General features: G+C 47.7%; 1 protein-coding gene across 1 annotated transcript in view; it reads right to left on the minus strand.

Annotated features, from left to right (window-relative positions):
- The window catches only part of BANK1 (B cell scaffold protein with ankyrin repeats 1), a 1,166,863-nt gene that overhangs the window by 222,499 nt on the left and 925,725 nt on the right, over positions 1 to 18,639 (minus strand). The window contains exons 10-11 of the mRNA XM_063918381.1: positions 15,962 to 16,189; positions 12,379 to 12,633 (exon numbers count right to left, since the gene is read on the minus strand). Of these exons, the coding sequence (XP_063774451.1) occupies positions 12,379 to 12,633; positions 15,962 to 16,189 (483 nt within the window). The remainder of the gene's footprint in view (positions 1 to 12,378; positions 12,634 to 15,961; positions 16,190 to 18,639) is intronic.

Raw genomic sequence — 18,639 nt, forward strand, 5'->3', positions numbered from 1 at the left:
CGTAGGGGTCCCCCGTATTTCTTAAACCAGCACCGGGCTCCACTAGCCAGGTACATAATGCCACAGCCGGGGGACACTTTTATTGTGGTCCAGACGGCCCTGGCATTACATACCCAACTAGTCACCCCTGGCCGGGGTACCCTGGAGGAGTGGGAACCCCTTAAATCAAGGGGTCCCCCCCTCCAGCCACCCAAGGGCCAGGGGTGAAGCCCGAGGCTGTCCCCCCCCATCCAAGGGCGGCGGATGGGGGGCTGATAGCCTTGTGTAAAAAATGAGAATATTGTTTTTAGTAGCAGTACTACAAGTCCCAGCAAGCCTCCCCCGCAAGCTGGTACTTGGAGAACCACAAGTACCAGCATGCGGTGGAAAACCGGGCCCGCTGGTACCTGTAGTACTACTACTAAAAAAATACCCAACAAAAAACAGGACACACACACCGTGACAGTATAAGTTTATTACATACATGCACACCTCCAAACATACATACTTACCTATGTTCACACGAGGCTCGGTCCTCTTCTCCATGTAGAATCCTCAGGGTACCTGTGAAAAAAATTATACTCACATAATCCAGTGTTGCTTGTCTTCTTTGTATAATCCACGTACTTGGCAAAACAAAAAAACGGAAACCCGACCACGCACTGAAAGGAGCCCCATGTTTACACATGGGACCCCTTTCCCCGACTGCCAGGACCCCCCCTGACTCCTGTCAAAGAGGGTTCCTTCAGCCAATCAGGGAGCGCCACGTCGTGGCACTCTCCTGATTGGCTGTGTGCTCCTGTAGTGTCTGTGAGGCTGCACACGGCAGAGATACAATGTAGTGCCTATGCGCTCATTGTATCCAATGGTGGGAGCTTTGCGGTCAGCGGTGAGGTTACTTTCGGTCAACCGCTGACTGCAAAGTTCCCACCATTGGATACAATGGAGCGCATAGGCGCTACATTGTATCTCTGCCGTGTGCAGCCTCACAGACACTACAGGAGCACACAGCCAATCAGGAGAGTGCCACGACGTGGCGCTCCCTGATTGGCTGAAGGAACCCTCTTTGACAGGAGTCAGGGGGGGTCCTGGCAGTCGGGGAAAGGGGTCCCATGTGTAAACATGGGACCCCTTTAAGTGCGTGGTCGGGTTTCCGTTTTTTTGTTTTGCCAAGTACGTGGATTATACAAAGAAGACAAGCAACACTGGATTATGTGAGTATAATTTTTTTCACAGGTACCCCGAGGATTCTACATGGAGAAGAGGACCGAGCCTCGTGTGAACATAGGTAAGTATGTATGTTTGGAGGTGTGCATGTATGTAATAAACTTATACTGTCACGGTGTGTGTGTCCTGTTTTTTGTTGGGTATTTTTTTAGTAGTAGTACTACAGGTACCAGCGGGCCCGGTTTTCCACCGCATGCTGGTACTTGTGGTTCTCCAAGTACCAGCTTGCGGGGGAGGCTTGCTGGGACTTGTAGTACTGCTACTAAAAACAATATTCTCATTTTTTACACAAGGCTAACAGCCCCCCATCCGCCGCCCTTGGATGGGGGGGACAGCCTCGGGCTTCACCCCTGGCCCTTGGGTGGCTGGAGGGAGGGGACCCCTTGATTTAAGGGGTTCCCACTCCTCCAGGGTACCCCGGCCAGGGGTGACTAGTTGGGTATGTAATGCCAGGGCCGCCGGGACCACAATAAAAGTGTCCCCCGGCTGTGGCATTATGTACCTGGCTAGTGGAGCCCGGTGCTGGTTTAAGAAATACGGGGACCCCTACGCTTTTTGTCCCCCGTATTTTTTGAACCAGGACCAGGTGCAGAGCCCGGTGCTGGTTGATGAAATATGGGGGAACCCCTGTCATTCCCCCCCCCCATATTTTGTCAACCAGGACCGGCTCAAAGAGCCCGAGGCTGGTTATGCTTAGGAGGGGGGACCCCACGCATTTTTTTTTCTGTTTTTACACTAAACACACCCTTTCCCATAGATAACCATGCACAGATCTCACTGATCCGTGCATGGTTATCCAAACTCGACTGGAAAAAGCAGGTCTATTTTTTTGCTGCTTTTTTTAACGATTTGTAAAAAAATAGACCCGCACTTGAGCACTCAGAGACTAACACCCAAATACGAATGAATAGTGAATACCCGTATTGTATGAAATTACAGCCGCGTTTGACCGATGGTCTATTCATTCGTATTTCAGAACTTTGCCGTTAAATCCATTACGAATAGAGCAGACACTGCCGAGATTTGTGCTTAGTGAATTCCCGGATTGGGACTTTGAAAAAAAAACACAAATCGGACAAACTCGATTTTTTTGTAAATATTGGCCTAGGTCATATCAGGGACGCTGCAGTCTACCTAAAGGAAGCTGCAAGGGATATTGGCCTCTTGGGATCACGGGCCAATGCCATGGCAGTCTCAGCTAGGAGAGCATTGTGGATTCATCAATGGAATGCTGATGCTGACTCTAAGAAAGCTATGAAGTCTCTACCGTATAAAGTTGGTGTGTTGTTTGGTGACAGCCTCGCTGATTTGGTATCTACGGCTACCGCGGGTAAGTCATAATTTTTACCTTATGTGCCTGCACCACAAAAGAAAGCACACCACTATCAGATGCAGTCCTTTCGGCCCTATAAATACAGAAAGGGCCAAGGGTCTTCCTGTCTTGCTACTAGAGGAAAGGGAAAAGGTAAATGATCACCGGCCGTGGCCGGTTCCCAGGGGCAGAAGTCCTCCCCAGCTTCTGCCAAATCCACCGCATGACGCTGGGGCTCCTCTGCAGGAGTCCGCACCGGTGGGGGCATGTCTCAAGCTCTTCAGTCAGTTTTGGGCTCGTTCGGCCCTGGACCCATGGGTTTTAGAAATAATGTCCCAGGGGTACAAACTGGAGTTTCAAGATGTTCCCCCTCACCGATTTTTCAAAACCGCCTTACCAGCTTCTCTTCCAGACAGGGAGGTGTTATGCGCCGCAATACAAAAATTGTGTCACAATCAAGTCATTGTCAGGGTCCCCCTGTCACAAAAGGGAGAAGGCTTTTATTCGAGCCTGTTCGTGGTCCCGAAGCCAGACGGCTCAGTCAGACAGATCCTGAACCTCAAATCCCTCAATTTCTACCTAAAAAAATTCAAATTCAAGATGGAATCTCTCCGGGCAGTGATCTCCAGTCTGGAGGTGGGGGATTTTATGGTGTCGGTAGACATAAAGGATGCCTACTTACATGTTCCCATTTATCCCCCACATCAGGCTTACCTGAGGTTTGCAGTTCAGGATTGTCATTACCAATTTCAGACGTTGCCGTTTGGTCTGTCCATGGCTTTGAGGGTTTTCACCAAGGTGATGGCCAAAATGATGGTTCTCCTGCGCAAGCAAGGAGTCACAATTATCCCGTACTTGGACGATCTCCTGATAAAGGCGAGATCCAGGGAATATTTGCTGCAGAACATTACGCTATCCCTGACAATTCTGCAGCAACATGGTTGGCTCCTAAACTTGCCAAAATCACAGTTGGTTCCGACGAGACGGCTGTCGTTTTTGGGAATGTTTCTGGACACAGAATTACAGAGAGTTTTTCTTCCAGTGGAAAAGGCTCTGGAAATTCAGAACCTGGTCAAACAAATCCTGAAACCGCCAAGAGTATCGATCCATCAATGCACTCGGTTGCTGGGGAAGATAGTGGCGGCCTACGAGGCCATTCAGTTTGGCAGATTCCATGCCAGAGTGTTTCAGTGGAACCTGTTGGACAAGTGGTCCGGGTCCCATCTGCACATGCACCAAAGGATAACCCTGTCTTCCAAGACCAGAATCTCACTCCTGTGGTGGCTGCACAGCTCTCACCTCCTAGAGGGATGCAAGTTCGGGATCCAGGACTGGATCTTAGTGACCACCGATGCGAGTCTCCGAGGCTGGGGAGCAGTCACACAGGGGGACAGCTTCCAGGGAAGATGGTCAAGCCAGGAAATGTGTCTACACATAAACGTTCTGGAGTTAAGGGCCATTCACAATGGCCTTCTGCAAGCGGACCATCTTCTTCGCAATCAGTCCATCTTGATTCAGTCGGACAACATAACAGCAGTAGCGTACATAAACCGCCAGGGTGGAAAAAAGAGCAGAGCGGCTATGGCAGAGGCCACAAAGTTTCTCCGTTGGGCGGAAAGGCATACAAGCGCTCTGTCAGCGATCTTCATTCCAGGAGTGGATAACTGGGAAGCAGACTTCCTCAGCAGACACAATCTCCATCCAGGAGAGTGGGGTCTTCATCAAGAGGTCTTTGCAGAGGTGACAAGTCTTTGGGGAATTCCTCAAATAGACATGATGGCATCTCACCTCAACAAAAAGCTTCAGAGATATTGTTCCAGGTCGAGAGACCCTCAAGCAATAGCAGTGGACACCCTAGTGACACCGTGGTTGTTTCAGTTGGTGTACGTGTTTCCTCCGCTTCCACTCATTCCAAAAGTGATAAAGATCATAAGAAGAACAAAGGTTCAAGCGATCCTCATTGTTCCAGACTGGCCAAGGAGGGCTTGGTATCCAGATCTTCAGGAATTACTCATAGGAGATCCCTGGCCTCTTCCTCTGAGGGAGGATCTGTTACAGCAGGAGCCGTGCGTGTTCCAAGACTTACCACAACTTCGTTTGACGGCTTGGAGGTTGAACGCCGGATCCTAGCCCGAAACAGTATTCCCAAGGAAGTCATCCCCACTCGTATTCAGGCCAGAAAAGGAGTAACGTCTAAACATTACCACCGTATTTGGAGAAAATACGTGTCTTGGTGTGAATCCAAGAAGGCTCCTACGGAAGAATTTCAGTTAGGACGTTTTCTCCATTTTCTACAAGCCGGTGTGGATGTGGGCCTAAAGTTGGGCTCCATTAAAGTACAAATTTCAGCCTTATCGGTTTTCTTCCAAAAACAATTGGCCTCCCTTCCAGAAGTTCAGACTTTTGTGAAAGGCGTGTTGCACATCCAACCTCCCTTTGTGCCCCCTGTGGCACCATGGGATCTTAACGTGGTGTTGCAATTCCTTCAATCTCATTGGTTTGAACCTTTAGAAAAGGTGAAGTTGAAATTCCTCACTTGGAAAGTGGTCATGCTGTTGGCCTTGGCGTCCGCCAGGCGGGTGTCTGAATTGGCGGCCTTGTCTCACAAGAGTCCTTATTTGATCTTCCATGAAGATAGAGCAGAGTTGAGGACTCATCAGCAGTTTCTGCCGAAAGTGGTTTCGTCGTTCCACTTGAACCAGCCTGTTGTGGTGCCAGTGGCTACTGACGCCTTGCTGGAATCAAAGTTTCTCTACGTAGTCAGAGCTTTGAAAATTTATGTGGCCAGAACGGCTCAGTTTAGGAAAACGGAGGCTCTGTTTGTCCTGTATGCTCACAACAAAATTGGGGCTCCTGCTTCCAAGCAGACTATTGCGTGCTGGATCTGTCATACGATTCAGCAGGCTCATTCTATGGCTGGATTGTCGTTACCGAAATCGGTACAGGTCCATTCTACCAGAAAGGTGGGCTCGTCCTGGGCGGCTGCCCGGGGGGTCTCGGCATTACTACGAGCGGCTACTTGGTCGGGTTCAAACACCTTTGCGAAGTTCTACAAGTTTGATACGCTGGCTGATGAGGACCACATGTTTGGTCAATCGGTGCTGCAGAGTCATCCGCACTCTCCCGCCCGTTCTAGAGCTTTGGTATAAACCCCATGGTTCTTGAAGGGACCCCAGCATCCTCTAGGACGTATGAGAAAAATAAGAATTTACTCACCGGTAATTCTATTTCTCGTAGTCCGTACTGGATGCTGGGAACTCCGTAAGGACCATGGGGAATAGACGGGCTCCACAGGAGACTGGGCACTCTAAAAGAAAGATTAGGTACTATCTGGTGTGCACTGGCTCCTCCCTCTATGCCCCGCCTCCAGACCTCAGTTAAGGAAACTGTGCCCGGAAGAGCTGACACAACAAGGAAAGGATTTGGAATCCAGGGTAAGACTCATACCAGCCACACCAATCACACCGTACAACTTGTGATAACCATACCCAGTTAACAGTATGAACAACAACTGAGCCTCAGTAACAGATGGCTCATAACAATAACCCTTTAGTTAAGCAATAACTATATACATGTATTGCAGAGAGTCCGCACTTGGGACGGGCGCCCAGCATCCACTACGGACTACGAGAAATAGAATTACCGGTGAGTAAATTCTTATTTTCTCTGACGTCCTAGTGGATGCTGGGAACTCCGTAAGGACCATGGGGATTATACCAAAGCTCCCAAACGGGTGGGAGAGTGCGGATGACTCTGCAGCACCGCATGAGCAAACTCAAGGTCCTCCTCAGCCAGGGTATCAAACTTGTAGAACTTAGCAAACTTGTTTGACCCCGACCAAGTAGCAGCTCGGCAAAGCTGTAAAGCCGAGACCCCTCGGGCAGCCGCCCAAGAAGAGCCCACCTTCCTTGTGGAATGGGCTTTCACCATTTTGGATGCGGCAATCCAGCCGCAGAGTGAACCAGCTGAATGAATCGTGCTATAGATCCAGCGAACAATAGTCTGCTTCGAAGCAGGAGCGCCAACCTTGTTGGCTGCATACAGAATAAACAGCGAGTCAGACTTTCTGACTCCCACCTTTCTGGAAACATACATTTTCAAAGCCCGGACTACGTCCAGCAACTTGGAATCCTCCAAGTCCCTAGTAGCCGCAGGCACCACAATAGGCTGGTTCAAATGAAACGATGATACCACCCTAGGAAGAAATTGGGGACGAGTCCTCAATTCTGCCCTGTCCATATGGAAGATCAGATAAGGGTTTTTACATGACAAAACCGCCAATACTGACACACGCCTAGCCGAAGCTAAGGCCAATAGCATGACCACTTTCCACGTGAGATATTTTAGCTCCATGGTCTTAAGTGGCTTAAACCAGTGGGATTTCAGGAAATCCAACACAACGTTAAGATCCCAAGGTGCCACCAGTGGCACAAAAGGAGGCTGAATATGCAGCACCCCCGGAACATCGTCTGAACTTCAGGCAGTGAAGCCAGTTCATTTTTAGAGAAAATGTATAGGGCCGAAATCTTGACCTTTATGGATCCTAATTTTAGGCCCATAGTCACTCCTGACTGTAGGAAGTGCAGGAATCGACCCCGCTGGAATTCCTCTGTAGGGCCTTCCCGGCCTCACACCAAGCAACCTATTTTCGCCATATACAGTTAAAAAGTCTTGCTGTCACGTCTTTCCTAGCCTTTATCAGCGTAGGAATAACTGCATCCGGAATGCCCTTTTCCGCTAGGATCCGGCGTTCAACCGCCATGCCGTCAAATGCAGCCGTGGTAAATTTTGGAACAGACAGGGCCCCTGTTGCAACATGTCCTGTCTGAGAGGCAGAAGCCCTGAGTCCTCTGAGAGCATTTCCTGCAGCTCCGGGTACCGAGTCCTTCTTGGCCAATTCGGAGCAAAGAATATTGTTTTTACTCCTCCTTTTATTACAATTCTCAGCCCTTGGGTATGAGAGGAAGAGGAGGGAATACAGAGACCGACTGGAACACCCACGGTGTTACTAGTGCGACCACAGCTATCACCTGAGGGTCCCTTGACCAGGCGTAAAACCTTTTTTAGCTTTTTATTGAGGTGGGACGCCATCTAGTCCACCTTAGGCAGTTCCCATCAATTTGCAAACTGCGTGAAGACTTCCTGTTGAAGTCCCCACTTTCCCGGGTGGAAGTCGTGCCTGCTGAGGAAGTCTGCTTCCCAGATGTCCATTACCGGAACGAACACTGCTGACAGTGCGCTTACTTGATTCTCCGCCCAGCGAAGAATTCTGGTGGCTTCTACCCTCGCCACCCTGCTCCTTGTGCCGCCTTGGCGGTTTACATGAACCCCTGCGGTCTGACTGGATCAGAACCGGTTGGTCGCGAAGCAGGATCTCCGCTTGACTTAGGGCGTTGTATATGGCCCTTAGTTCCAGGATATTGATGTGAAGGCAAGTCAGTTGACTTGACCACAGACCTTGGAAATTTCTTCCCTGTGTAACTGCCCCCCACCCTCGGAGGCTTGCATCCGTGGTCACCAGGATCCAGTCCTGAATGCCGAATCTGCGGCCCTTGAGAAGGTGAACACTCTGCAGCCACCACAGGAGAGACACCCTGGCCCTGGGGGATAGGGTGATTAACCGATGCATCTGAAGAGGTGATCCGGACCACTTGTCCAGTAAGTCCCATTGGAAGGTCCTCGCATGGAACCTGCCTAAGGGGATGGCCTCGTATGATGCCACCATCCTTCCCAGGACTCGAGTGCAGTGATGCACTGACACCTGTTTTGGTTTTAATAGATTCCTGACCAGTGTCATGAGCTCCTGAGCTCTCTCTATCGGGAGATAACCCTTTTCTGGTCTGTGTCTAGGATCGTGCCTAGGAGAGGCAGATGAGCTGTAGGAAACAACTGCGACTTTGGAATATATAGAATCCAGCCGTGTTGCCGTTACACTTCCAGAGAAAGTGATACGCTGTTCAGCAACTGCTCTCTTGATCTCGCTTTTATGAGGAGATCGTCCAAGTACGTGATAATAGTGACACCTTGCTTCTGCAGGAGCACAATCATATCCGCCATTACCATGGTGAATATTCTCGGGGCCGTGGAGAGACCAAACGGCAACATCTGAAATTGGTAATGACAATCCCGTACCGCAATTCTGAGGTACGCCTAATGAGGTGGATAAATGGGGACCTGAAGGTATGCATCCCTTATGTCCCGATTCACAATAAAGTCTCCCCCTTTTTAGGCTTGCACTGACCGCTCTTAGCGATTCCATCTTGAACTTGAACCTTCTCAGGTATATGTTCAGGGATTTTTAATTCAATATGGGTCTGACCGAACCGTCTGGTTTCGGGATTACAACATGGTCTAATAATAACACCCTCTTGTTGAAGGAGGGGACCCTTGACCACCACCTGTTAAAGATACAATTTGTGAATTGCAGATAACACTGGCTCCCTCTCTTGGGGGGAAGCCCGCAGGGCCGTCGGTGAGGGGGCATCTTCTCACAGTCCAGCTTGTATCCCTGAGACACAATATCTATTGCCCAGGGATCGAACAGGGAGTGAACCCACTTGTGGCTGAACTTACGAAGGCGTGTCCCCACCGGGCCTAGCTCCGCCTGTGGAGCCCCAGCGACATTGGTGGATTTTTGTAGGGGCCTGGGAGGACTTCTGTTCCTGGGAACTAGCTGCCCGGCTCTGACAAGAAAGGACGTCCCTCAGACTTTCTTGTTTCTTTATACGAAAGGCTGCATTTAATAATGTCGTGCTTTCTTAGGCTGTGCAGGAATATAAGGCAAACTAGCAGAATTACCAGCTATAGCTGTGGAGACCAGGCCCGAGAACCCTTCTCCACACAATCCTCAGCCTTCCATATGCCTCTTAAGTCGGCATCATCTGTCCAATGCATATTCTACAGGACACGTCAAGCAGAGATCGACATAGCTTTGACTCTAGGACCCAGTATACTCATGTCTCTTTGGGCATGCTTTATAACTATATATCTATCACTTAAGACAGCATCTTTAATATATTTTTATTGCATACTAGGGTCTCATCTCTGCTGATAAGGTACCTGTCCACGCTGCCACAGCGCTATAAACCCATGCCGACACAATCGCCGGTCTGGGTAGTATACTAGAATGTGCACGCTATCTGCAGGATCCCTGAGAATAGCAAGTGCTACCGTCTGTGCAAACAGGACACCCCAGGGGAAGATTCTCAACATATCCTGGCCCTAGTGGGGAAAGGATACAGCCTGAGAATTCTCTTGTGGGAAGCTGCCGTCTCTTGTCTGGAGATTCCCGCTCTTTTTCCTCATGAGAAGAGGGAAATTTACCTCAGCATTCTTCCCCTTAAACATGTGTACTCTCGTGTCAGGGACAGATGAGTCATCAGTGATATGCAAATCACCTATTATTTCAATAATCATATATTGAATACCTTATAGCCATCTTGGCTGTAACTTTGCATTATCATAGTCGACAGTGGAGTTAAACTCCATGTCGATACCAGTGTTTGTTATTATGGATAGTGAGCATTGAGAGACTCTGAAGGTCTCTGTGACATAGGGACAGACATGGGTAGATTTCCTGTCTGTTCCCTAACCTTTTGTGCAATAAATTCACCTTAGCACTTACACATATCCAAACAGGTGTCGGCGTTGTCGACGGAGACACCCTCTCACACACATATCCGCTTTATCACCTCCTTAGAGGAGCCTTTTACCTCAGACATGTCGACACACGCGTACCGACACACCACACACACAGGGGATGCTCTATTTGAGGACAGTTCCCCCACAAGGCCCTTTGGAGAGACAGAGAGAGAGTATGCCAGCACACACCCCAGCGCTATATAACCCAGGGATTACACTACAACTCAGTGTTTACCCAGTAGCTGCTGTATATACAAATTTTGCGCCTAAATTTATGTGCCCCCCCCTCTCTTTTCACCCTTTGTGTACCAGGATACTGCCGGGGAGAGCCTGGGGAGCTTCCTTCCAGCGGAGCTGTGAAGAGAAAATGGCGCTGGTGTGCTGAGGAAGAAGGCCCGGCCCCCTCAGCGGCGGGCTTCTGTCCTGTTTCTGACTACAAATGGCGGGGGTTTTACACATATACAGTTTTCCAGACTGTATTATGTGTATATATTGCCAAAAGGTATACTTATTGCTGCCCAGGGCGCCCCCCCCCCCCCCCCAGCGCCCTGCACCCTACAGTGACCGGAGTGTGTGGTGTGCAGTGGAAGCAATGGCGCACAGCTGCAGTGCTGTGCGCTACCTTAATGAAGACCGGAGTCTTCTGCCGCCGATTTTATCTCCTTCTTCTGTCTTCTGGCTCTGCAAGGGGGACGGACGATCGAGGTTAGGCCCTGTGTTCGACCCCTCTGGAGCTAATGGTGTCCAGTAGCCTAAGAAGCACAAGCTAGCTGCACGCAGGTAGGTTTGCTTCTCTCCCCTCAGTCCCACGTAGCAGTGAGTCTGTTGCCAGCAGATCTCACTGAAAATAAAAAACCTAACAAATACTTTCTTTCTAGCAAGCTCAGGAGAGCCCACTAGGTGCATCCAGCTCTGGCCGGGCACAGATTCTAACTGAGGTCTGGAGGAGGGGCATAGAGGGAGGAGCCAGTGCACACCAGATAGTACCTAATCTTTCTTTTAGAGTGCCCAGTCTCCTGCGGAGCCCGTCTATTCCCCATGGTCCTTACGGAGTTCCCAGCATCCACTAGGACGTCAGAGGAATAGGATTTTAATACCTACCTGTAAATCCTTTTCTCTTAGTTCGTAGAGGATGCTGGGCGCCTGTCCCAGTGCGTACTGTATCTGCAGTTATTGGTTATAGTTACACACATGTTGTGTTACGTTTATAGTCAGCCTGTTGCTGCAAGTTTGTTAGCAATTGGGCAAAACCATGTGCACTGCAGGGGGGGGGGGCAGATATAACATATGCAGAGAGAATTAAGATTTGGGTGGGTTATATTGTTTCTGTGCAGGGTAAATACTGGCTGCTTTATGTTTACACTGCAATTTAGATTTCAGTTTGAATACTCCCCACCCAAATCTAACTCTCTCTTCACATGTTATATCTGTCACCCCTGCAGTGCACATGGTTTTGCCCAACTGCTAACAGATTTGCTGCTGCGATCAACTCTGAATTACCCCCTAAATACAAAAGCAGCTAGTACAGTGGCCCTCATTCCGAGTTGTTCGCTCGCAAGCTGTTTTTAGCAGATTTACTCACGCTAAGCCGCCGATACTGGGAGTGAATCTTAGCATCTTAAAATTGCGAACGACGTATTCGCAATATTGCGAATACACCTCTCTTAGCAGTTTCTGAGTAGCTCCAGACTTACTCGGCATCTGCGATCAGTTCAGTGCTTGTCGTTCCTGGTTTGACGTCACAAACACACCCAGCGTTCGCCCAGACACTCCTCCGTTTCTCCAGCCACTCCCGCGTTTTTCCGCACACACCCATAAAACGGCCAGTTTCCGCCCAGTAACACCCACTTCCTGTCAATCACACTACGATCACCAGAACGATGAAAAAGCCGTGAGTAAAATTCCTAACTACATAGCAAATTTACTTGGCGCAGTCGCACTGCGGACATTGCGCATGCGCACTAAGTGGAAAATCGCTGCGATGCGAAAAAAATTACCGAGCGAACAACTCGGAATAACCACCAGTATTTACCCTGCACGGCCAAACAATAGATAAATGTATTTGCAGCCTTTAGATTGCAACATGGTATGTCCATGTGCAAAGTTGTTCCTTTTTATTTGCTTTGCCCCCAACACAGAATCAGCCCCTACATGTCAAACTGACACTCTAATATTACCAGACATAGGGCCTAATTCAGACCTGATTGTAGATGTGTTACCTTGAGCCATGTACGATGCATTCATTTCTGTTGTACAATTTGATTTGTCCTCTGGATCTGGCGAGTTATGGTCAAAAGGAGCTTTTTGTCCTTTTTGTTTATCTTTAATGCTGGTTTCAAATACTATGTATACATTGTCCTCAGTGGCAGCGACTACCAATTCCTCTTCATCATGTTCATTATATTTTCCTTCATCTGAGTGATTGTCCAGTTCATTATATAACACATTTTCATCATCGTGGTCTTTACTTTCCTCTGTGATAGGAGAAATTCCAATATATTATTTAACCATCCATTCCAGTCATAAGGAAAAGCTTTACTTGAGGGAATTTCTGGCACTGGAGATACACCCCTAGCAACAAGCATTACCCCATGGTACCAAACACGACACTCAGCTCATGAAATCCCTGGCAACAAGCATTACCCCCTAGCAACGAGCATGACACCCAGTGGATGAAGCCCCTGGCAACGATTATTACCCCCTGGCAATGAGCTTGACACCCAGCACAGAAACCCCTGGCAACAAGCATAACACCCAGCGCATGAAACCCCTGGCAACCAGCATGACACCCTGAGCATGAATACCCCTGGCACTGTGCATGGAACCAAGAGCATGAAACCCCTGGCAATGAGCAGGTAATTTAAAAGTAATTAGAATCCTTACTGTAGGGCTTAATGTGTAATGGGCGTTGTGGTGTGTGGCATAATGTATCATGGACATTCCAGTGTGTGTCATAATGTGTCACAGGCATTACGGTGTGTGGTATACTATATCACGGGCATTGTGGTATGTGGTATAATGTCTCAGTGGCATTGCAGTGTATGGCATAATGTATAACGGCATTGCGATGTGTGGCATTGCGATGTGTGGCATAATGTGTCACAGGCATGACGGTGTGTGGTGTACTGTACCACAGGCATTGTATGTGCTATAATGTTTCAGGGTCATTGCAGTGTGTAGCATAATGTATAACGGGCATTGCAATGCATTGCATAATGTGTCACAGGCATTACGGTGTGTGGCACAATGAGTCAGGGGCATTACGGTGTGTGGCATATTGTGTAATGGGCATTATGGTGTGTGGCATAATGTCTAAGGGCCATTGCAGTATATGGCATAATGTATACTGGGCATTACTATAAGGAAGAAAAATTACAAATAATGTAAGGGGCATGAATCAGGATAATTTTTCTTTCCTGTGGTGGCCAACGTCTGGGCGTGCAGGTTGCAAAACTGGGGTATAAGGAAGTCTTTTCCTGCAATGCCAGGCACTTTTCAGCAAAGCCACACCCATTTCTGCAAGGCAACACCCCCTTTTCTGTGGCGCGTGCAGATTCATCACTTTTCTAGTGGCAATTATGGGTGGGTGGGGGGTATTATGGGGGGGCGCCAGAGAATGTTTTGGCTTGGGGGAGAAAAATTTCTAGTTACGTTAGTTAGGTTAGCAATCAGAGCTGTAAAAGTTACTCAGGCTATCAAGTGGATCCAGCACTAATGATCCTGTGTAACACTACTACTTACACACAGTATGCTGAATACTTTATTTATTATTTAACATTTAAGCCACAGCATAATGAATTCTACTTAAATTTCACAGGCAGGTACTTTACAGATACAGGGTGGATTCAAATGAGGATGGAAATGTGAATTCATATGTGGATGGTAATGCAGCAGGAGGGGTCTGGTATAAGTAGACACCTCCTGCATGCATGTGTGATCCAGTGCTGCATCCAAGGACACAGCATCGGATCACTTGCTACACCATCGGCTGGCTAAATACCCTATGAGGTTACACAGACTGGCCGCAGCAGCTCAGTCGATGAGGCCAGGAAATCTAAGTTGGAAGACAGGGACTCTGATCTCGGCACTCCAAACTATCACTGACACCTGTAGTCATACTATGCCCGACGACGCAGGACCCGTCCTGCATATTAAAAGTACGGAAGACAGAGACTCTGATCTCGGCACTCCAAACTTTCACTGACGTCTGTAGTCATACTACGCCTGACGACGCAGGACTCGTTCTGCATATTAAAAGTACTGGTCCAGCCATGCTCAATGTACCAAACATCAGAACATTGTGTCCTACTTTGAATTGAGATTGGACTTGATTCACTCTCAGAGTCTCTACTCAGTCTATGTTCTGTGTGTGCTGGTCGTTGTATATGTCTGTATCCTATTGTTGTTTGTGGCATGAGAAATGTTAGGGACACAGAGGGTAGGGGGTCCTTGTATGTATCATTTGATGTGAGCATCACAATTTCTGATGGCAGCCCTTGCTTGTGCTATAATGTCAATTAAAGTGTTAGACTACTGGTAAAATCTCAGTAGTGTGCCACAGTAATATGTCATCTCTTTGACTAATTGTAAGCTGGGACTGTCTTAGTTATCATTATAATGCAGAAGGCAGCAACCCGTGCTAATTTTGCTTCAAACATTTCCCATTACTCACATATTTGGAAGGCATAATGGCTCATTTTAGGGCTGATTCTGAGTGGGATGCACTGTGGCTGTATTCGCGGTAGCCTCAGAAGCCTGATTACTGCCTTATGCTAATGCCAGTTTCCATAGGGTTATTGCTGGGATCATAATGCTTCAGGAAGGAAGAAGCTTCACCCACTGTGTTTTCCGTTCACAGCTGCAGCTACAGTATTCTCATTAGTCTCAGCACTTTCACCTGACCCATGCTGAGTCCAAGAGATCTGTCAGAGTCAGGCTTCTCTCATCCAAATTACGTACAACTCAGAATAGCATGGAGCTCCAGATACACACCTACAACTCTCCCATGACACTGCCCCGCAACTGACCAGTTCCCTGCGATTGCATAATTCCTGGCTGGAGTTATAGAAAAATGCATGCACAGTATGCTAAAACTTGCTATTTGCAGCTTCCAAAGGAGACCCAGAATCAGGCCCTACCTGTGAAACTCTCATTCTAGTACCATATATTTATAGATGTGTCCTCATTGATAAATATAGCACATCAAGTTCCATGAGACTCTGTGTATCGAGCGTCTGACAGGATGCGACTAAGACGCAACAGGAAACTGTACTGATTAATTTGATATGTGACACTTTTGTGTGCGACGTAGTCTTTGAATCCGTAAACAAAGTGCTACGATCCAGCGGCAGCGTCTTTTTCCATACCAGTTTCCATTGTGCTTTGTATACAGGCTAAGTTGCACCCACAATATACAAGTGTCACACAACAAATGAATCAGCAGAGTTTCCTGGTTGCATCCTAGATACATTGCATTGCGACTAAGAATCATTTTTGGGTAAAAAGGAGGCTCAGTGCAAGCAGATTCACATGAGCCCTGTTGGCTCACTCCCACTAGGAATCTCGCACCGTATGGCGTATTGAGGCTAGATGTATGAGGACACATTTGTATACCTTCAAGTACCATTTGTCTCATGGCATACCTTAGTCAGAGGTTCATCCATTTAAAACTCTAAAATAGTATTGTTATGTTATTATTCTCCAGTGATATACTGTACAGTGAACGGAGATATATAAAGATACATCCCATTAATAGTAAATACGTATTTGTGATCTGAACGGAATAGATGAAATCAGTTTTACCTTCAGTGATGTATGATGCTCCCCTTTCTATTGCAGGATCTGATATGGCCCCTGGAGCTGCTGAGTTAGGTGCAATAAGAGATTTGCTGCTGGTTTCAAATACTATGTAGACATCATCCTCAGTGGAAGTGACTGTCACTAGTTCTTCATTATAGTCCCCATCATTTCCTTCATCTGGGTACTCACAGGGTGCATCATACAGCATTTTCTCCTTGCTTGTCTCTTCCTCTGTCATAGTAAAAATTCCACTTTATTTTTTCTATTATTCTCACTTTGCAATTTACTATTTATTTTCTAATCAAAGCTCAACGACTATAACTCAGTTGTTTCACTGTTGCATTTTCTTTGTTGAGGGAATGTGGGAAACATCGTGTTACCCCCCCTTTAATCCCAGGGGTATATGGGCTACCTAGATTACTACCAATGTGCCTCCACCCAAGTATTGGGAAGTGTTTATGGGCCTACTTGGGAAAACCCATGTGTAAATGGTACCATTGGAATGTAATGGCGCAATAAGAATTTTGTACAATAAGAGTACACAGTTAAAGAAACCAATAGTTGTGTTTATTTTCCATTGCCACTTTAGCTGACGTTTTCTCAGTAACCTCTAACACATTCATATGAGAATCACATTAACATGACATACAGATATGTATAATAGTTTGATGTATTCTGAGTAAATCACAAACTGCTTACTATTCATATTTGTTATGTATTCAGTATATAGTAGAATGTACTTCTATAGGTATAAAGCTTACAGATTACAACACAATGAACCTCTGAAAATATAATGCTGCAATTAAACCCGGGTTTAAATTAGTCTCTTTAGGTACATTAGTAACTTTAGCGCACTCACTGGGGCCCTTCCTTTTTGTAAATCCAGTATAGATGTGGCTCATGACCAATTGCCATACAACTTTAGCTGAAGAAATATGTAAATTTCCCGTATCTAGGGTTACTAGAAAATATTCCAGGGTTGATACAATAATATACCAGTTAATGTAGAATTTGTTATCCTTACACAGTCTCTCAGCAGAAAGGAAATGAAAATAAGAATTTACTTACCGATAATTCTATTTCTCGTAGTCCGTAGTGGATGCTGGGGACTCCGTAAGGACCATGGGGAATAGCGGCTCCGCAGGAGACTGGGCACAAAAGTAAAGCTTTAGAACTACCTGGTGTGCACTGGCTCCTCCCCCTATGACCCTCCTCCAAGCCTCAGTTAGGATACTGTGCCCGGACGAGCGTACATAATAAGGAAGGATTTTGAATCCCGGGTAAGACTCATACCAGCCACACCAATCACACCATATAACTTGTGATCTAAACCCAGTTAATAGCATGATAACAGAGGAGCCTCTAGAAAAGATGGCTCACTACAGCAATAACCCGATTTTTTTATTTCTCTGACGTCCTAAGTGGATGCTGGGGACTCCGTCAGGACCATGGGGATTAGCGGCTCCGCAGGAGACAGGGCACAAAAGTAAAGGCTTTAGGATCAGGTGGTGTGCACTGGCTCCTCCCCCTATGACCCTCCTCCAAGCCTCAGTTAGATTTTTGTGCCCGGCCGAGAAGGGTGCAATCTAGGTGGCTCTCCTAAAGAGCTGCTTAGAGTAAAAGTTTGTTAGGTTTTTTATTTTCAGTGAGTCCTGCTGGCAACAGGCTCACTGCTACGAGGGACTTAGGGGAGAGAAGTGAACTCACCTGCGTGCAGGATGGATTGGCTTCTTAGGCTACTGGACACCATTAGCTCCAGAGGGAGTCGGAACACAGGTCTCACCCTGGGGTTCGTCCCGGAGCCGCGCCGCCGACCCCCCTTGCAGATGCCGAAAAGTGAAGGTCCAGAAACGGCGGCAGAAGACTCTTCAGTCTTCATAAGGTAGCGCACAGCACTGCAGCTGTGCGCCATTGTTGTCAGCACACTTCATAGCAGCGGTCACTGAGGGTGCAGGGCGCTGGGGGGGGGCGCCCTGGGCAGCAATGATAGTACCTTATTCTGGCTAAAAATACATCACATATAGCCCCTGGAGGCTATATGGATGTATTTAACCCCTGCCAGGTCTCAGAAAAACGGGAGAAGAAGCCCGCCGAAAAGGGGGCGGGGCCTATTCTCCTCAGCACACAGCGCCATTTTCCCTCACAGAAATGCTGGTGGGAAGGCTCCCAGGCTCTCCCCTGCACTGCACTACAGAAACAGGGTTAAAACAGAGAGGGGGGGCACTTATTTGGCGATATGTATATATATATTAAAATGCTATAAGGGAAAAACACTTATATAAAGGTTGTCCCTGTATAATTATAGCGTTTTTGGTGTGTGCTGGCAAACTCTCCCTCTGTCTCCCCAAAGGGCTAGTGGGGTCCTGTCCTCTATCAGAGCATTCCCTGTGTGTGTGCTGTGTGTCGGTACGTGTGTGTCGACATGTATGAGGACGATGTTGGTGAGGAGGCGGAGCAATTGCCTGAAATGGTGATGTCACTCTCTAGGGAGTCGACACCGGAATGGATGGCTTATTTAAGGAATTACGTGATAATGTCAACACGCTGCAAGGTCGGTTGACGACATGAGACGGCCGGCAAACAAATTAGTACCTGTCCAGGCGTCTCAAACACCGTCAGGGGCTGTAAAACGCTCATTTACCTCAGTCGGTCGACACAGACACAGACACGGACACTGACTC

The sequence above is a fragment of the Pseudophryne corroboree genome, chromosome 1 (assembly GCF_028390025.1).
Source record: "Pseudophryne corroboree isolate aPseCor3 chromosome 1, aPseCor3.hap2, whole genome shotgun sequence".
Classification (NCBI taxonomy): domain Eukaryota; kingdom Metazoa; phylum Chordata; class Amphibia; order Anura; family Myobatrachidae; genus Pseudophryne; species Pseudophryne corroboree.